This window comes from Vanacampus margaritifer, chromosome 15 (assembly GCF_051991255.1).
Source record: "Vanacampus margaritifer isolate UIUO_Vmar chromosome 15, RoL_Vmar_1.0, whole genome shotgun sequence".
Lineage (NCBI taxonomy): Eukaryota > Metazoa > Chordata > Actinopteri > Syngnathiformes > Syngnathidae > Vanacampus > Vanacampus margaritifer.
The window spans coordinates 11,787,035-11,807,335 of NC_135446.1; the positions used below are offsets into that span (position 1 = coordinate 11,787,035).

The 20,301-nt window shown below is 43.5% G+C and overlaps 3 protein-coding genes and 1 long non-coding RNA gene across 7 annotated transcripts; 3 read left to right on the top strand and 1 right to left on the bottom strand.

Moving 5' to 3' along the window:
* Window positions 1-51: 51 nt before the first annotated feature.
* mus81 (MUS81 structure-specific endonuclease subunit) lies at window positions 52-8,506 on the top strand. Of its 2 annotated transcripts, none has more exons than XM_077545226.1 (15): window positions 52-393; window positions 851-980; window positions 2,419-2,495; window positions 2,725-2,832; window positions 2,903-2,983; window positions 3,072-3,160; window positions 4,191-4,364; window positions 4,500-4,574; window positions 4,644-4,771; window positions 4,850-4,962; window positions 6,581-6,796; window positions 6,970-7,080; window positions 7,155-7,258; window positions 7,343-7,426; window positions 7,960-8,506. In XM_077545226.1, exons 1-15 carry the CDS (start codon window positions 253-255, stop codon window positions 8,024-8,026), a joined length of 1,698 nt encoding a protein of 565 aa, XP_077401352.1. In that variant the 5' UTR covers window positions 52-252; the 3' UTR covers window positions 8,027-8,506. The 2 variants fall into 2 exon arrangements, with proteins under 2 accessions (XP_077401352.1, XP_077401353.1); XM_077545227.1 differs by lacking the exon at window positions 7,960-8,506 and adding an exon at window positions 7,601-7,952.
* Window positions 8,507-9,354: 848 nt separating this feature from the next.
* On the top strand, window positions 9,355-12,715 carry kiaa0930. The gene is made up of 10 exons (XM_077543677.1): window positions 9,355-9,730; window positions 10,197-10,345; window positions 10,427-10,531; window positions 10,610-10,687; window positions 10,754-10,855; window positions 10,950-11,090; window positions 11,154-11,336; window positions 11,435-11,594; window positions 11,654-11,809; window positions 11,891-12,715. Exons 1-10 carry the CDS (start codon window positions 9,604-9,606, stop codon window positions 11,929-11,931), a joined length of 1,242 nt encoding a protein of 413 aa, XP_077399803.1. The 5' UTR covers window positions 9,355-9,603; the 3' UTR covers window positions 11,932-12,715.
* Window positions 12,716-16,024, bottom strand: nup50 (nucleoporin 50). 3 transcript variants are annotated; one of them, XM_077543680.1, is made up of 8 exons: window positions 15,843-16,024; window positions 15,300-15,373; window positions 15,144-15,227; window positions 14,887-15,067; window positions 14,084-14,509; window positions 13,387-13,471; window positions 13,194-13,312; window positions 12,716-13,124 (listed from the first exon to the last, which is right to left on the bottom strand). In XM_077543680.1, exons 2-8 carry the CDS (start codon window positions 15,366-15,368, stop codon window positions 12,922-12,924), a joined length of 1,167 nt encoding a protein of 388 aa, XP_077399806.1. In that variant the 5' UTR covers window positions 15,369-15,373; window positions 15,843-16,024; the 3' UTR covers window positions 12,716-12,921. The 3 variants fall into 3 exon arrangements, with proteins under 3 accessions (XP_077399806.1, XP_077399805.1, XP_077399804.1); XM_077543679.1 differs by having other exon boundaries at window positions 14,072-14,509; window positions 15,300-15,498; XM_077543678.1 differs by having other exon boundaries at window positions 14,072-14,509; window positions 15,843-16,023.
* Window positions 15,421-20,189, top strand: LOC144034720 (uncharacterized). Its single transcript, XR_013288274.1, has 2 exons — window positions 15,421-15,508; window positions 18,253-20,189. It is a non-coding gene; the product is annotated as an uncharacterized LOC144034720 (long non-coding RNA).
* The last annotated feature ends 112 nt before the right edge of the window (window positions 20,190-20,301 follow it).

Below are 20,301 nucleotides of genomic sequence, written 5' to 3' on the forward strand. Positions count from 1 at the left end.
TCATAACTTGTAGCTGCGTCGTCTGATATGTCTTTGTGACAAAACAGGAAGTAGCGCCTAGGAAGCTTTCATTTGGACCAAAGCGCAGATAGAAAACTTAAGTTAACTTTTAAAAGGAGAGTTTGACTGCGGATTTTGTAGGTCATGTGCCGACGGAGTAGGCGTTCATGTATTATGACCACGTGTATGAGCACCGTCTAGCGTGTACGTGACACAGGTGCGACTGTTTCACTTCATTTCTCATTCAGCGACATGTCCAACCCCGAACCGGTCCTTATGGGCCGCAAACGTCCGCTGCCGGCGTGCCCGAACCCGTTGTTCCTCAAGTGGCTCACTGAACTCCGAGACGAGGCCAGTGAGAAAGGCCATAAGATACAGTACACATACCAGAAGGTACCTTCGGTGTTGTTATTTAAAAAATAAATCTCAGTTCTGAATGTTGGTTTTAAAAAAATCAAAAATTTTCTCTTTCACAAAAAGTACATGCAAACCGTTTGTTATGAATTGGGAATAAAATTATTTTGAACAAACTTCAATGATAACATAATCATTGGTCCAACTGCTTTTCAAACCATTTTATCGGTTGTAAAGAAGTGAAAAATGTAGTTTGTTGACTTTGCAGCATTAGGAGGTCATATTTCCAGAAATCAAAAAGTTATTTCAATCACAAACGTCTTAACATGTTTCTTACCGCCATTGAACTTGGATGTTTTTGGTGAATTTCTAATTGAATTTCTTTGACATTAAGGCAGCTAAAGAAAAACAAAAAATCTTATTTTAGTCATATTAATTCGACAACTAAATTTCAATTAATTGGTGAACAAAATCTCTGACTCATGTTTATTTGTAGGCCATCAGTTCTCTGAATAAATATCCTCTTCCTCTTCGGGATGCCAAAGAGGCCAAAATCCTGCAGAACTTTGGAGATGGTATATGCAAGATCCTGGACTCAAAGATGCAACAACACTACAGGAAGTGTGGTAAGATATACTGACCATACATGATTACAGAGAAGATTTGTTTTCCAGTTCAAATTTGTCGTATAATGAAGTAATAGTAGTTATCGGTATTCAGTGGAATTCAACAGTTTATTGGTAGAACTTAAGAATAATTGTAAATTGTAAATATCGCACAAACAAACAAAATGTAGAATATACAGAAATATCATGAAAAATGGGAAAGAGATAAAATATTAGATATAAAAATCACATATTGAACAAAAATACTTTATTTTCACAAAATCTTACCGGAAAAATATTAGGAAATTCATACTAAATCGACAAAAAAATATTAATTTTTTTACATCTGATAAAGACGTAACACAAAATAGTTGACCAAAATACATGCAGATGAAAATTACAAATATAATCATTTGTAATTTTCATCTGCATGTATTTTTGTTAGATTAAAATTTAACAAATATTGGGATGAATAAAAAAATATTAAAACAAAATCACAAAATAATGAGAAATGACAAAAAATACAACTACAGGCATTAAGAAAACATTCATAATAATTTTAGAAACGCAAAATGCGTAACCCTAAGATGAAAAAAAAAGCTATCAAATGAAACCTACAAAAATAATAGATTAAAAAACATAACGGCATATAGATTGGACACAAACCGACACAAATTTTACAACAAATGAAAAATAAGAATTCACAAAAAAATGCTAAATAAGATTAATGTTTTTCCGATACTGTTTTTTGGCACCCGATACAGATTTTTCTGCAGTATCAGCCGATACCGTACCAATACCTCGTTTTTTGTTTTTGTTTTTTTCAACATGAAAAAGCTGCTCTGTCATTGGTTCAGAACATTCAAGGGCCAATGGGAGAATTTGGCTCGGCATGCAGTGAACACGTCACACATCAGTGAATGTCGTGCCCAAGCAAGACACAAGATGCTGCATCCAATGTTCTATATTTGGTTAGAAAATAATGGTATCGGCATGTTACTTGTTAGTACTTGCCGGTGCCGATATCACTGTTTTAATGCGGTATCGGGGCCTCTCCCAATAACGGTATCGGTATTGGAACAACTCTAAATAAGATTAAAGAAATTGAAAATATTAGAGGGGAAACAATTACACAAAAGCAGATCACAAATCCCCAAAGACTAGTTGAAAACTTAAAAATAGTAAATGAATAAAAATAAAAACATTTTGCACAAAAGTACATGAATATTACAATAACTAAAAGACAAAAATGACATAGCAATGGTAATTGAAAGTATAAGTATTATACAAAAATAAAGTATTAGATGAAAAAAATAAAACAATTAGAATAAATGCAAAAACAGTGCTCACAGACAATAAAATAATATAAAAGCTTAAATTTGCGATGAATTGCAAAAGAGACCGAACACTCACATTTGAAGCGGCAAAGTCATCCAACACAACCTCGTCCCGCCCTCAGGTGAGAATGTGGATGTCCCCAGAGAAGCTTCACCTCCTAACGACGCCTACGATGAGAGTTCAGGTCCCAGCATGAAGGTGAAAGACTATTACCAAAAAAAAAAAAAATCTTCTGTCTTCTCAGGGAAATGACACAAGACCTTCAGCCAAGTTGGCTATGCGTATTTAGCGACTTTTGAAGTGCTGCTTTCATGAGTGAAAAGTGTTTTTACTTCTTCATCCTTGAGGCTGTTTTGACAAAAGTGTGCCAGATGGAAACAAATGCATAAAGTGTCTCAGTAATGATTTTCTTTGTAAAATGACCCAGGGAGAGAAAAAAGCTAAAGGGGTGACCAAGAGAAAGAAGAAGGAGTACGCACCCCAAAAAGGATCCGGCGGTTACGCTGTGCTGCTCACACTTTACAGACACTCGCAGGTAACATGATCATGGTCCCATGTGCCTTTATTTTGCAACTCAAATAGCGAGCGTCATTGTTTATGTACAGAAGGCGGGCAGTAAAGGTTTCATGTTCAAGATGGAGCTGCAGGCCCAGGCGCAGCATCTCTGCGACAAATCCTTCACGGTGGTCAGTCCCGCTCAGCGGCTTCACTTCCAATAAACTTTCCGAACCGTGCCAAGGCAACTCAGGACGTCTCTGCTTTCTCCACCCGTAGCCAGAGCTCGGAAGTAAGTATGCGGCCTGGTCGGCTGTTGCCACCCTGATCAAGAGGAACCTACTGATGAAGACGCATAATCCTGCACGGTACCTTTCCACAAATCATTTGGCAAAGGTTCTGTCAATAATTAATAATAAAAAAAATAGACAAATATCAGATTGAAAAATACACAAATATTACACCAGGTGCTAAAATATATTCGACCAAGCAATACAAAAATATCGGAAGGAAAAATATACAAATTGAATGATGGTTAGACAAATTGAACCATTCAAAGAAAAATTTGTAAATATACAAAGAATTACAACATTTACTTGACAGAAAAAAATTGTGACTAATAGGAACGATATACATAAAAAGGAGACAAAAAGTATGCCAAGATATGACCAAAAAAAAAACACCAATATTTTTTGACAAAAAAATAATGGAACAATACACTAAAGTTATCCCAAAAATACAAACAAATTAGAAGAATAACAGGTTAGGAAAGATACACTAAAATTAGTTGAAAAATACACAATAGACCTCCAAAAGTATTGGAAAGAAAAAACATGTTAGAAAAGCTACAAAAAAAAACAGGAAAACTACACAAAAACTAGATGGGGGGGGGGGTCCACAAAGATAACACAAAACGAAAGAATACACTCATTTTAGTAAAGAACAAGATACACAACAAACCTTTAAAAAAGGAATGAAAACAAAATATGACAGAAATAATCAAATTCAAATTAAAGAAGTTGACAAAAAACTAATTAGATGGGGGAGGAGGGGGGGTCACAAATGTTAGATTTTAAAAAATGAAGACATACATTTAGTCAAAAAAAATATACTAATGGCAGAGTTTTAAAAAATATATCACAATTAGATCACTAAAGCGTTCAACCAAACCCCCTTGCAAATATTAAAAATGACTCAAAACCAGAAAGAAATTACACAAACACTTGACAAAAAAAACAGGCTAAAAAGCATGAACGTTTGACCAAAAAAAAATGTTAGATGAACAGAAAGATTTACAAAAATCAGACAGAGCAATACAAAAATATCGGGAGGGGGGGAACTAAATAATAGACAAAAATGTCAAATACTTGAGGTGAAAAATGGTCTTTGTCTTGCCAGCTACTCTCTGACGGAGGAAGGCGTGTCTTTGGCACGGCGTCTGGATTTGGCGGCGTGTGCATCCAAAGCGGCTCTGGAGGACGAGGATGATGAAGACGAAGAGGAGAGTTGCCCTGTGGCCGTAGACCTCACTGTGAGTGACGAAGAGGATGACAACGTGGAAGACGGAGTACTGTAAGTAGGACAGTAAAGCAGTGGTTCTCAAACTCGGATCCTCTAGTGGTAGCTTTGAGGTTTGCAATCACTTGTGACGTTTTATCATTTTAAAAGTGCAAAGGGGGCTTTTAAATTACCGGAGTGTTCTTTCAGGAAGTCAAACGGACGACGCCTCCTCGCCGGGACCTTCGACATTGTCCTTTGCGTGGATGTCTCCGAGACGACCGGGTGAGCGCGGCGGCCACATTTTCATCTCGTTTAGCCGGCGCCTTTCATCATGTGCCGGTGCGCCCACAGCGGCAGCCGCCACTGCAAACAGGAGCTGGTCACAGAGCTGCAGAGGAGCCGCGTCAGCTTTGACGTCAGGAAGCTCCACGTGGGCGACTTCCTGTGGGTGGCCCGGGAGAAGGTCACGCCTGCGCCAGGTGCGGTTTCTACTCTCGTCCAGCTGTCCCGCCGCCTGTGAGTGGAGTCTGTGGACGCTGACGTGAAAGATTCCGCAGATCGCGAGCGAGCGAGCAAAGGCAGAGAGCTGGTCCTCGATTACATCATCGAAAGGAAGCGGATGGACGACCTGTGCGGCAGCATCATCGACGGACGCTTCAGGGAGCAAAAGGTCAAATAAGAACAACTTTATTTTCACCACAAATTCCAGTGCAAACCTTAAACATGACATTACATGACTACATTTTGACATCACGACTCCAAGACAACACTTAATTATTCAATTTGGCATAACACGTCCTGTCAAAATTTAGACCTTCAAAATAAAAGCACACAATATCATGACAAGTCTAACCACACTTTACCTTAAACATGACTTACATGACTACATTTTGACATCACGACTCCAAGACAACACTTAATTATTCAATTTGGCATGACACATCCTGTCAAAATTTAGACCTTCAAAATAAAAGCACGCAGTATCATGACAAGTCTAACCACACTTTACCTTAAACATGGCATTACATGACTACATTTTGACATTACGACTCCAAGACAACACTTAATTATTCAATTTGGCATAACACTTCCTGTCAAAATTTAGTCCTTCAAAATAAAAGCATGCAGTATCATGACAAGTCTAACCACACTTTACCTTAAACATGACATCACACGACTACATTTTGACATCACGGCTTCAAGACAACACTTAATTATTCAATTTCGCATAACACGTCCGGTCAAAATTTAGACCTTCAAAATAAAAGCATGCAGTATCATGACAAGTCTAACCACACTTTCTTGGGCCAAAAGTTGGCTTATTTAACAGTAATGCAGGGATGTGATTTTTCCGCTAATTCGCGGAATTCCGCTTTTTTTTTAATCTCCCCCCCAAAAAAAAAAAATTCCGATTTTTTTTATTATTATTATTATTTTTTTAGTAGTTCATTGTGTATGCACATGACTCAGACAGATAACATCTTCTGCTATAACAAAGACATTTGTGGTATGCTCTAATATGAGTTACTTTTCATTTGGTCATGATACAATTATTTGTTCATGAAATTTGAACTCTTCAACATTATTTATGTGTTAACTTAGTAATCACATTAGTTAGATATGATGATATTCTCAGTGATAGTTTTTAAAAGCAAAGGCAGTCCAATGTTTTTGAATGTGACTGATTTTGAGTTGACTAAAACTGCCATTTTATATGGGATAGTTCAATATACATTGAAAATTTATGCTGTTGTTTTGTCTATTTCTTTGTCATGTGAGTGCATTGAAAGTACTTAAAAACACGGAAAACCCATGAGCTCCGGGGGGCTGTGCCCCCCTTGTCCCCCCACCAGGGCACTGCCCTGGACCTAGCTGGGTGCCACTTTGGTCAAATCACATCTCTGGTAATGCTCAATAAGTAGGCACAAAATATTTTGTAGCGTGCTTTTATTGTGACGGCCTGACGGTTCACAGGATGTTTTGCTAATGTTGACCCAACTTTTCTGTGTGTTACCGGGCAGACCTTGAGTTTACTTCATTAACCATTTATATCTATTTTACACTGCTGTAGTATGTAAAACTGTATTTACTTCCTATAAAATGTGAGGGGAAATTGCATTTGAATTTTGTACAATTTTTTTTGTCAAACTCTGTGTAACAGATTCACCACAGTATTGCAAATATAGCACGGACTAAAAAAAAAATCCCTCTTGGAGTCAACATAAGTATTAAACACTGCAAAGATTTATTTTTTTCCATAACCCCGGTGTACTGTATTCCTGTGTCAGTTTCGCCTGAAGAGGTGCGGCCTGCGCAGGCCCATCTACCTGGTGGAGGGGCACGGGAAGGCAGCGTCCCACCTGAGCCTCCCCGAGATGACGCTGCGGCAGGCCATCGCCAACACGCAGGTGGTGGACGGCTTCTTCGTCAAGCGGGTGCGGGACGTCAAGGAGTCGGCGGCCTACCTCGCCATCATGACGAGACACCTCACCAGACTGTACCAGGTCAGGCGACGCCTCGCTCATGCACACGTTGTGATTGTTGTGATGATGCAAATCGGACAGCTGCACGTTAAAACTTCAGCTAGACCTCCGCAATCAAATGAGAACTGAACCAATTCATTTTCAAAATAATAAAAAAAAAAATCAATTAAATGCGTATGAACTGGAATCAACAGAAGCGCACGCTGGTGTGTCACTCGCGCGAGCTGAACGGCGACCTGGACCGCCGCGACGATGGCGCCCTCCTGTCTTTCGCCGAGTTTAACTACGGCGCCATCAAGAACAAGGTGAGAAGGCTGCTTTTTGGCGTCGCGCCCCGCAGGCCAAGCGACTGACAATTTGCGCGCTGTGTCTGGTTTAGAGTCAGACGGTGCGTGAAGCATTTGCCAGACAGTTGATGCAAGTGAGCGGCTTGTCCGCAGACAAAGCGGCAGCCATTCTGGAGAGATACAGCACGCCGCACAGGTAGTTGACTTGCTCCGCGAACGCCGCCGGGGGGTGCGAGGGGGGCTGAACGTCAGCTGCTAATCTTGAATCTTCCCTCCTCAGTCTCCTGACGGCGTACGGCGAGTGTGCAAGTGAAGCAGGCAAGGAGAAGCTGCTGTCCACCATTCGATGCGGGAGGCTCAACAGGTTGGCCAATAATATTCGTTGGTTGCAAAGTTATAATATATTTGAAGACAAATGGTGCACATCCACATCTAGAACAGACAATATAACAATACTCCCATTCTTTAGTCTTTGCAAAAAGCAAATCATTTTACTGCCAGATACAGTAGTTGTGAAAGTCTTCTTTTTGTCTTTTAGATTGATGATGATTGCCGCTGGTGGCCAGTGCCGCATTTTCAAGTGCCCTTTTTAAATCTCGTGTTACAAAAATTGGAAAGATAATTGGAATTACGAGTTCACTAAATAAATCTTATCACAAAGCAACGCTGCCATCTAGTGGCATTTTGCTACCAATGATTTAAAAAAAAAAAAACTTGAGAGGGTCTGTTGCTGGCAGATTAGTGCTTGGTCAATTTCCACTGCCAATAGTGAATCACACTTTTTTTTTTTTTTGCTTATTGGGTTTGGATATTAACTCCTCCTGATCTCAATCCCCAACATGATGCACACACAATTTCCTCTAAAGACATCAAAAATCTGCCACTTTGTTTCCCAAGGAATCTGGGTCCAGCTTTGAGCCGCACTCTCTACCAGCTGTACTGCACCGAAGGAGCGCTGTCCTAAATTGCCTTCCAAATTATTGAAGGATCCTTGTCATGTTTTGCTGTCATCATTTTTATTCTGCGCTGATACAGGAAGTAGTCGATACGATTCCTGGTCAAACAGATCACATGACCACGAGTTGAACATTTGTATCCCAACAGTTGGGGAGAGTTCATCATATCAATGTCACTGGAAAAGAACACAATAAGAAGAGCAAAATGCAATTTTGAAAATTGATCGCGATTGCAAATATGTTTGACTACACGTCAAGTGATTTCTCTTCCTCTGGTCCCCAGTGTGACAAATTCGCTTGCTTATTAACGGGAGAAGACGAAGAAAACACGGTAGTTATTTCTGAACTTATAAGTGCAATTTCACCAATGATAGTTGGAATTTCTTAATGTATGGTTTGTTTTAGGTGTGTGACTGTTGAGTGTCTTAACTATTTTGTACATTATAAAATCCTGTTTTAAAATAAAACTTTTAGCTTGACATTCACAAGCAAGTATCCAGACAATTGATCCTTTGTGTTCCCTTGGTTGGCCTATTTCGTTTAGTGCTATGTTATCATACTTTATGTGGTTTCACCGTTCATGCATCTGTTCAGTCAAGCGCCATTGCACACTAAACTTAACCTTGAATCATTATCAATTGTTTTTATTTCACCACTTCACTTCCGGCCGCCTCCCATTTTCACCTCAGTGGGACGTTCTGGTTCTGTCTTTGCAGGTCATTTCACAAGTTGTCTTGACAATGCAAAACATACAAACACTTCCACATAATTCCTAGTGGGGACATCCCATTGACATAATGCATATCCGATCCCCTTACACTAACCTTAACGATCATAATTACTTACCTAATCCTAACTCCAACCAAAATCCAATTCAAACCTAAACTATAAAACCAAATCTTGACCCTCAGAAAGAGGTCTTGAGTTGTGAGGACCTGCCAAAATGTCTCCACAAAGCACTAGTGGTCCCCACAATGATAGTAAAAACCTGGAATATGGTCCACACAAGGTCACATGTACAAGAACACACACACACACACACACACCGTGTATGGCATATAAATGTACACAACTTGTAATGATAGCTTTTATATGGTAGAAGAATGGTTAAGGATACATTTTATTTTCATGCGCATATTTTTCTAAATCCTTCCAAAATTTTGAAATACAGGGAAAATACAAAATAACGGTTGAATTGTTTTTGGGTAAACGCATGATTGGGGACGCGCCTGTCAACTGGTTGAAGTGAACCTGTCCCCGGAAGTTACGTACATCACGTGACTGAGCAACACATCAAAAGTACTCCCACAAAAATAGATGTTGTTCAACTTTAATTTCGTTCACTTTTGACTTTTTGTTGTTGTTGAAAAAACAATGAAATCACCAACATTTGTTTGTGCCCGTCACGAAGGCTAACTCATTCGTGTCACTTTAAGAGGCTCCTGTTACCGGAAGTCAGAGGGGCGGTTCCGGCCGAGCCACACAACGGAACACCTCCGCGGGACCAAGTCGAACCCGAGTCGAGCCCTAATCCTAACCCTAACCCGAACCGTCCTGTCATGGTCCGTCGGCGCACAAGTAGGACATGGCGTCGCTAGCGGGCTCGAGTGACATCAACTCCGCCGAACTGGACGCGTCCCTGCGCCAGATGCTCAAGGCCATCGCAGACGAGCGGAACCGACTCAACGTCCGCCAGGAGATCAGCGGCCTGGGTCAGACTCGCGCTTTAATACGTCGCTGGATTTCGTCACGTTAACGAGTTTTGCATGACGGAAGGGAGTGACTCGAGCTCTTATAAATGACCTTAACGGTATCCGGCGGTCACGTGACCGAGCAACAAGTCGAAACTCCATGACGTCACCACGCAGGAGGACGCCCCAAATTATGTGACGTCATCCGTAGCTCCCTAGACTAGCATGCGTAGGGAAGGATGTGTGATATTATCTTTTGTGAGGTTGTGTGGGTTTGAAAGGGTGTGTGCAAGTAGCCCTGATCAGTGTATTAATGAATGCCCAGTGTGTGTGTGTGTGTGTGTGTATGTGAATAAGAATTGCGGTACTACTCAGAATGTATGTTTTTTACCTAGACACTATCCATCCCGTGTGTGGTTGCTTGGCAACTGCCTCCTTTGACTCTATCTTCCTAACAGAAGCTAATCAACCCTGTGTGTGCACATAGGTTGCGTGAAGGATGACCGCATTGTGTTCTGGACGTGGATGTTCTCCACGTACTTCATGGAGAAGTGCGCCCCACGGCAGGACGACATGCTGTTCTACGTGCGTAGGAAGTTGGCGTACGTGGACACGGACGACAGCGATGGCAAAAAGGTGAGCGCCTTTCCCATGATTTTGTCAGATGACGATTGTGATGATGTCATCATTCATGTTCGTGTTTTGCGGGGGTCACAGGTGGAGGTGGAAGTTTACAGGCGAGACTCCAAGAAGCTCCCGGGCCTTGGAGACCCTGACATTGACTGGGAGGAGAGTGTCTACCTCAACCTCGTCCTGCAGAAGGTCGCACGCACACACACACTCATGAACATAAAGCAGACACGTGCCGGGCACGTGGTGACGTGCGCATGTGTCTTTCAGCTTGACTACGTGGTGACGTGCGCCGTGTGCACGCGCTCGGATGCCGGTGACATCCATGTGCACAAGAAGAAATGTCAGGTGAGGCTTTAGCCTTTGTGTTAGCATTAGCATTAGCGTGCTCATTCCATTTCTTGTGGCGCACAGGAAGTGTTTGCGTCTCCCAGCAAGCACGCCATGGACAGCAAAGGGGAGGAGTCAAAGATCAGCTACCCAAACATTTTCTTCATGATTGACAACTTTGATGAGGTAACCGCACTCACTGGCAACCAGTCCACGCCACGGTCATGTTTGCTGGCGACCAATCCAGGGTTAATCAGTGAGCTGTGCAATTGCGGCGCAGGTGTTCCAAGACATGAGCGTGGGCGAGGGCGAGATGGTATGTGTGGAGCTGGTGGCCAGCGACAAGTCCAACACCTTCCAGGGTGTCATCTTCCAGGGTTCTATTCGCTACGAGGCGCTCAGGAAGGTCTACGACAACCGGGTGAGACCGCCGGCGCGGGGGGGAGCTCATGGGGAGCTAACATAGCAACCGCTCGGGGCGCAGGTGAGCGTGGCGGCCAAGATGGCGCAGCGGATGTCCTTCGGCTTCTACAAGTTCAACAACATGGAGTTCGTGCGCATGAAGGGGCCGCAGGGCAAAGGTCATGCCGAGATGGCCGTCAGCAGGGTGCCCGACGGAGCCGACGCGCAGCACGGCCAGGACGACGGCACGCCCACGCGTGACAGGGTGAGCCCACGGACACTTCATTGTGGCATTTCCTGGATTTCCCACCTGCAACCTGATTGCAACTTCCTGTGTGTTTTACTGTGATCTCCTGCATGCAGGTGACATCGTTCAGCACGCCGCCGACACCTGAGAGGAACCGGCCGTCGTTCTTCTCGCCGTCGCTGCGGCGCAAGGTGCCGCGCCATAAGATGGCAGAGATGAAGAAATCACACTCGGCCAATGACAGTGAGGAATTCTTCCGGGAGGAAGATGATGAAGGTAAGGGTGAAAGTTCAAAGGTGGAAAAATCTGCCCCGGCTAATGCGCGCGTGTTTCAGAGCTCCACAGCGCCACCAACCTGCGCTCACGGTCCCTGTCGGGGACGGGTCGCTCACTGGTGGGATCGTGGCTCAAGCTGAACCACGCCGACGACTACTTCCTGCTTTTCTCCCACCTCACCTACGTCACGCTGCCGCTGCACCGCATCACCGCAGGTATGCCTTCATCGTCTTACCGTAGCGTTTGAGGAGTCGGGAACGAGTGAATAATGCGGGAGATTTTTTTGTGTGTGTCAGACATCTTGGAGGTGCGTCAAAAGCCCATCTTGATGACGTAACGCCGGCAGCGGCGCGGGTGCCTCGCGAGCAAGTGCCTCCCTGCATCAGGCCGCCGAGAGCGCAGTGGCGCCCCCCCGGGGGCCACGCCCGAGCTCCACGCCCGGACCGGACCGATGTCAACAACCAGCTGTCCAACAAGTGCCTCCTCTTCTTCCTGCACCTCCTTTTCTTCACGCTCATCTCCACCATCACACCTCAGCAAATACTTGACAGGAAGTGATGTCACTTGACTTGTGATGGGACTCTTGACAAGATGTGACAGGAAATGGGTCTGCCTGACAGGCAGGAAGTGATATCACTGATGGGAAGTAGTAAACATTCTCAAGTGGTAGTGGTTTGAGTGATGAAGTGATTTTAATTTGTGATGTCATTCTTTACGGGAAGTGGCGTTGCTTTCAACGGTGACTTGCCAGGAAGTGACATCATAGGAATTTTAATCATTGATTCCACTCTTGACAACAAGTACTGTGACTTGGTAGAAGTGATGTCACTCGACAGGCTGTAAATGTGCCGCATCCGAGTTGCCGCTGCCTTTCCAACATGGCACACTGATGCTAAAAGAAGAAGGAGACGCTTGCCGTAAGAGACACGTTGCCCTTTGGACTTTTCAATGACTGAAGTTGTAAGACGAACATGTGTTGAGCCATCACATGACTCATGCAATCACATGAGCGGTGCTTTTGATGTTTTGCTACACATTGGCATCCTTCACATCTGTCACGCGGCACCACAAACAATTTCTTAACGCCAACGTTGTTGACAGAATAAACCAGATAGACAAGCTTCTCGTTTCCATTTATTCCCAACAGGTGTGCCAAGGACACTTGGAAAAACAAAAAGTCTGTCTGTCAGAGTCTGTGATGGCAAGAGAGGAAAACAAAAGTCCCTCATTGTGGTTCAGCTCAGCAGGAAAATAAAAAAAAATTAAAAGCTGGAGGGAATGTCTCAGCTCAACATCTGCTGGAACCGATTGTGTGTGTGTGTGGCCTTCAGCCCTTCTTCTCCTCCTCCAGAGTGTTATGCAACTGGTCGGCGTCTTCTGTCGTCTTGACACGGATGAGGAGGCTGACGGGGGTGCCCGGATTCTTGTCGTCGACGGGCGGGTTGGGCACGCACACCACCATCACGTAGTTCTTGCCCTCTCGCGAGCAGCGCAGGTCGGCATACAGCAGGATGTTGAGGAGGATGTGTCCTGCGGGATACGGGACCACAAGTGTTACGGCGCACATCACCGTTAGCGTTAACATTCGACCTTCCTTACCCAGGTTGGTGTCGGCCCGGATGATCATCTGTGTTTTCTTGTCCGCTGTGTGTTTGAGGTGCAACGTGCCGACGCCTTTCTCCTTAAACTCGCCGTCCTTCTTGTAGAACAGTTTGCACCTGCCAAATGTACACCAATCGGCGTTAGCGTAGCATCACAAAAACGGTGGGCGTTGCCAACCGTTCATGCGTACTTTTTGGAGTAGAAGGCGCCATCCTCTTTGATCTCTTTGACCTCGGGTTTGGGCGGCTCGTACGTGTCGTCGCCTGGGTTCTCATCTAAGTAAATGACAAATGACGTATCAGCACAAATTCTTGACAAAACAGAACCTTTTCATTCGCCGAATTTGGCTTAGTGTTCTCAGGCATATAAAGGTATTGCTTCGGTGCAACAACTATGCTGATGTGAGTTGAGGAGCTTTATGGAGCGTTTTGGCACCCCCTTGTGGCATCTTAGAACATCACAATTCAAATCAATTGCGATTTTCAAGCTTGCAATTCAACAGGAATTTAAATGCTTTAATGTCAATTCATTAAAAAAAATATTTTTATGCCCATGCTAAGATTAAGTGCTACGTCATCTGTTTTTTTATTTTATTTTAAATTGCATAAAAAAACAGTGCATGGTGTACAAAAAGTAAAAAACATGACAGTTAAGTACAAATGCGGACAAAAATTAAAGCCTTAAAAATCAGTTTGATTCCAACTTAAAATTGAACTGGGGGCAATAATATTGCGGTGCATCTAAGAATCTATATTTTTAGCAGTCAAGGAACTATGTGAAAGTAAGTTGTGGAGAAGTCGTGCCATGCTTTGCTGGCATCTTGTGGCATTTATTGACAATTATTAACATTTGAGTTTGTCCATACTCGCCGTTACCTGTTGGTGTACCTGAAGGCGCGCTGCTGTCTGTCTTGGCAAAGGGTTGCGAGGCGCCTCCGAACAAGGAAAAAGCGGGCGCGGTGGTCTTCAGGACGGAGCTGTCCACCTTCTGACCGAAGTTGAACGTGACGGCGGGCGAGTCGTCCGTTTTGAAAGAAAAGGCTTCAGAGGAGGAGGAGGAAGCGGGAGGCGCGGCCTTTTTGTCATCGGTGGCTGCGGCGGTGGTAGCGCCGTACTGCCGCTCGATCGTAGCAAGGTGGCGCTCGTAGTCGCGGAAGATGGGCTGCAGGTCGCACAGTGGATTGTCGTCCACATGTTTGCTAATCCAGTCACGGACGGAACAGTTGAGAGCCGTCAGCTGCCGGCTGTACTCCTTGCCGCCGCTCACCAGCTTGCCGCCGCCAGCAGAGGAGGCGGAACCGTTAAACGCCAGCCCTGAGCAAAGAAAGATCCGAAAGGTTCGTGGGTGTCAAACGTCACGACCGTCAAATTGAAACCCAGAGATGTCACTCTCGGCAGGAAGTGTCACAGCTATGTTAGGCAATGTGAACTGTACAGGAAATTACATCACTGGAGAACTTCATGTCACTTAACAGAAAGTGATGTCACAGTTCACTTCCAAATTTAGATTGAAAACTGCCATCTGCATTTGAATTGAGATGTTACAATTTTTCGATGTTTAGTTTTTCTTGTTTTTACTACACTTAAAAGTTTTTTAAGATGTTGATTTTTAGATGTCAGTTGTTTGGAAACACAATATTTGATGGTAACAAAGTTGAGTTCTCAATGATGTGACATCACTGATGACTCACCAGGTGTGGTTACAGCCTTAGATGGTGACGACGTTTTTGGTGCAACACCGCCGCCGCTGCTCCCATTAGTCAGCACACTCAAGCCGAAGCCACCATTGCCGAAGGTGGAGAAGGGCGACGGTGTGGAGGAAGCGCTCAACGAGAAACCCTTGAACCCTTTGAAGGCCCCACCAGCCTCACCCTTAAACACATCAATATGTTCATGATGATGATGATGATGATGATGATGATGATGATGATGATGTCATCCATTTTACCTCAGCAGCAACAGTTCGCCTTTTGGCCCTCTTGATAGATCGGTTTTTCATCACGTCTTCCGTGGCCACGGAGAAGGTTCCGGCCTAGGAAGACAAACATTCATGAGACCCGATCGCACATTGATGCTGATGCAAAGTGGGGAAATGTGACGTCACCTCCTCGCCTTCCTCCTGCTGGTCCCAGTTTCGGTCCGTCAGCTCATTGTCTGCGATCCGCTTCGCCATCGCACCTGTACCACACAAATTCCGCTCGTGAGTAGACTTTTGAGTGGACAGTGCGCATGCGCAGAAACAACTTGGTCACGGCCCCATCGTTGACTTGCACCTCCACACGAAGACGCGCTGCCTGCTTCTCCTCAATGAATGTAAGCAAACACACATTCATACATTTGTTTTTGCAAAATACGCCCATATTCGTATTAATACAAAAATCAAGAGAAACAAGTAAAATGTGCCGTAAGTCACGTGATAGTGAGACGCACCCGGGCGCGCGCGCGTGTGTGTGTGTGTGTGTAGCACTAGTGACAAGTGAGGTCAACTTGAGTCCGTGAAAAGTCGATTTTCGAGGGCCTTGTCGTGTCAACATGACCGCGACAAACAGCCAAAAGCCGCTACCGTCCTGTTGAATCAAGCCCGATCGGGAGCTAACGTTAGCATCGGACGGCTAACTCGTTCCCCGTCGGAGGGATTTCCTTGTACCTTGCGTGTCGGCACAAGTCCGAAGTGTGCGTCTGAAGGAAGAAGACGTCCGGGTGAGATTTCACAGGCCAAGTGGCATCACAAGAAGCACGGCAGCGATTTCAACGATCTTCTCTCAAGCCGCCATTTCACGGAGCAACACATCCGCACGAGTTTGCCGCCTGGGCGGATTTGTGCGCATGCGCACTGCTCTGGCATTCTGGGATATGGAGTTTCTCCGCCCGTTTTACTGCTGAAGCACTTTAGAAAGAACAATATTCGCTGGTATGTTGTTGTGGTGTTAATTCATGATAAATTACATCATAACAAAAGAAAGTTTGCAGAGGAATCAGCCAAGTAGCCCTGGTTATGTGCAATTCTTTTTAGTGTCCAGCTGGTGGCGACACCTGTCAGATGTCATGGAAATAGACCAGAAGTGACCCCCCCCCCCCCCCCCCCAACAACAACAACAACCTCCCTTTTGATGTTTTAAACAACAATGCAGATATGGGATCATCGGTTTTCGCTGTCCTATATCCTTTTTTTTTTTTTTATTACGGTTATTACTTTTTGTGTAATACCTTGTTCCTGCTTGCTTTATGTGTTTAAATGTGTTTGTATTGTTTTAGAACTTTGTTTAAAGCCCTTAAAAATGCCATAAATGCTATAAAAGCCTAAGATGTATGTCATTTATGATATGTTCCTTTGGGATTTTAATTATTTAATGTGAATGTCAAATTGGTTGTGGTTGTTGTTGTTTTGGACTAAAAAGTAGCAAAGGCAGCAACTTGACAAAACAGACCTGTGGGAATGTAAGAATAGTCTTACACCTCCCACAAACAATACACATTTCAACTCATCAAAACACTTAACTGTATTAAGAAACTTCAAAGTATTCCTTGGTGCCTATTTTCACCTCACACAGTTCCTCACACAGTTCTCCAAATAAGAGTCCAAGTGTGCTTGCTTGAACTTAAAGCTGTTTATTTGAACATAACTTAAAGCTGTTTATTTGAACAGAACTGGCCAATTATTAAAAATAGAAGATTTGTCTTTTTTTTCTTCACATGTACAAAAAAATGAAACTGCACTTCACCCATCACAACAAACACAGATTGTTAGTGGCCCCCATTGGAGCAAAGGGCTGCTTAAGCTTATCGGTGACTTGCTCAAAGACACTTCAGCCAGGTGTCCAGGGATGGTCTTGAACCAGGGTTCCTAAGGTGTTGGGTGACAATCTTAACTACACTCACCCCAATCAATTAAACTAACATACTTGTTTCTTTCTTCATGGCTTAGTGTGTATTTGGCAGTCTTAGTTGGAGTTTAATACAAAACTGTCAACTGATTTAGAAAAACAAAAGAGAATTATTTAAAAACTGAAATGCTCAACCAAACCTGAATTTGTCTACCTTAAATATTGCTAACATATAATGCTGAATGTCGTTAGCATAGTTGTTATTGCCCCATGTGTGTAAAAGTAGCAGTTGTTCGAAAGTGTCTAATTACCATTAATTCTCCGTTAATTGCTGTTTTTTGTTCTCAGGACAAACTTGAAGTAAGTTGAAGAGAGTCATGTAGAACTTTGCTACAATCGGGTGGCATCGATAATTGATTGTGACCCTTGCTCTGTGTTTGAAAGTTTTGTATTGTTAAGTTTAGTTGAGGACCTTCTCTCCCTCTTCTTCCTGCTTTTCGTTAAGCTGCATGTCTTCACGTGGAGGTTGGTGCTGCCCAGCATGTTTGTGGCACAACAAGGTACTACAGTCAAGTTCTGAAAGTCTCAATTTGCACACAAAAAAAGATGGCTGAAAAATCTTCCATATGGTGGGGGCTGAGTGCTTGAGCAAAGACAAAATGTTTGGACTGGCTGGCATGTGGAGGTCATTGTGATGCCGTCGGCTGACGATTGCTTAGCCTTGCCTCTCCATTCCCAGTCACGCCACCAAGATGGCTGGCCTCCGAGCTGCCAGGAAACCAAACGGGATGCCGCTCAAATCAAGGGAGACTCTGGACTGGAAGGACCCGTGGGATGTGAGATTCGGGTTATTATTGCGCCTCTTCTTGGGCTTTCAAATGACTTGTCAACAAGTCTGCGGGCAGGAACTGTGGACACAAGAGGAGCTTTGCCTCTTGAAATGTGCCATCCCTCTTTTTTTTTTTCCTCTGAAAGTTGTTTTTATTTCATTCTTCCCTGTCACGTGCTTCCCATCTTTCACCTTTCTTTCACCTTTTCACTTGAGCGAGCTGCCATCTTGTGTGTGCGTGCCAGACTCATGTTTATCTTTGTGTGTGTGTGTGTGTGTGTGTGTGTGTGTGTGTGCGTCAAACAATAATAGTAATGCATCAGATTTGACATATTTGTGTGTTTTTGTGTCTGAATTAGACGGTGTGTCAGACTCCACATGTTCATCTCTTGCCTTGTTTTCAGGGTTGCTCGTTTCACTGGTCTGGGAAGAAGATGAAAGGCAAACACGAACTTCCAGGCGCAAGAAGTGGCATCAAGACGAGACATGAGGATGTCCGCCGGCCTCACGGAAAGCTTCTGAGGCGACCGGCAGGCAGCTTGCAGACTTTCACCACTCAGCCATGAAATGCAAAGCAGCATCCTGGGCCGGGTGGGGGAGGGGTGCGTGTGCAGGCCAGGGCTGGGATGATGCAAGGAAGAAAGGGAGGAAGGAGGGAGAGATGGAAGGATAGACTTTTTGTCCCCACTTCACAAAGGCCCTCATACAACAAGTTTAACATCAACCATGATGATGTAGATGAACATCATCATGTTGTCTCTGTCCGTGGTACTACTTTCCTTTCCCTGCTCCTTGGCCCATCACAGTTTAGAAAAGAACCAGAATTCATTACTCTCATTTTGAATCACCATCCAAGAACAAAGTCAAAGCCGTCATGACAATAAAACATCCGCCCACCTCTCTGGTTGGTCTCTGCAACTGTCCTGTCACTTGCTTAACTCTAGATTGGGTCGGGCCTCTCATGTCCACTGGGTCCTCTGACCAATCACAGCCCGGCCTTTAGTCCAGGGGGCGGGCCTAAGTGGAGTTGTCGAGGGGGTCAGCCTCAAATGGGGGGAGGCACAATCTAACATTTTGTGTGACATCACTCTAGAATGAACAACCATTCAACTTGCACTTGCAACGATACTATTATTTTTACCAGTCGCTATATATTTGGAACTACTTGTATTGGTAACTACTTGCACAAGACAATTTTCACTAGTAACCTAACTTTTACTACTACCTTCACCACTAACATTAAACTTGTGCTGCTATTTTCACTACTTACAATACAACTATTTGCATGTTCTACTACATGCTTTAACAAAACTAGTATCTTTATACTCTTTCTGTTTTCTCTACCAACAATACATCTATTTGCACTTCTAACTGCTGTATGTACTTTAACAGAGCTAATTTAGCTAGCAGCTCACCCTTTCTATTTTCACTACCAGGGTTAGGGGGCTATTTGCACTAGTAACTACTATGTATACTTTTGACTACTTTCACAAGTAACACTTAAACAAAGCTACTTTCCCTATTTATTTTCTGTACTTTTACTAGTAATGAGACTTTACCAAATCTGCTTTCACGTCTATACTTTTACTATTTTACGCTACAACCAGTAGGAACTATAAACTTTTACAACTACTTTCACAACAAGACCTTAACAAATTGCTTTCACTAGTAACAAAACTGTTTTCCCCTGTAAATATATTTGACTATTACTGTACTTTCACAACTAACTACTTTTTACAATTTTCACTCATAACTATAAACTTTTACTATCGCTGCTTTCACTTGTAATAATGTACTTTAAAAAGGGCTTTAGATTCATTTATTTGAAAGGGTACAGTGCATTTTCACAAAACGCATGCTAAAACGTGGTTTAAAAAAAACTGAATTAAATTTTTTTATCTGTAGTCTTCTGACAATTATATTAAAGAAACATTGAAATACAGGGAATACATCATGATGTACTCATTTATGAGTAACAACGGTATGTTTGTTTGTTTTGGGCAGCGATGACCAAGCGGTTCAAATCGTCACCTGCCACCTTGGGAACCCCAGTTCAAGACCATCTCTTTATACATGGCTTGCTGTTAAAAGTGTGTGTTTGCTCGGGTCAAATGCAGAGGTCAAGGTCAAATTTTGTACGTGATAAAGAAAAAAGATGATTTCATTTTCATTCATTAAATCGATGTCCAAATTAAAGTTTAAGATGAAAAGACAAGGAACACTATCCAAGTATTAGACTAGTAAAATAAACAAATGTTTTGTGTTTTACTGTGAAGTAAAGTTGTATTTGATTACTTTAATGTTCGTTTTGGGGTGGAAAAATAAAGAAAATGAACAATGATGATGCGTACGAGTGTTTGTGATTTGTTGTTGGCCATTTGAAAACCAGCCATTTGTGCCTTAGGGGCCGAATGCGCACGCGCAGTTCGCGGGTAGGGGCGGGGCCGCTCCCG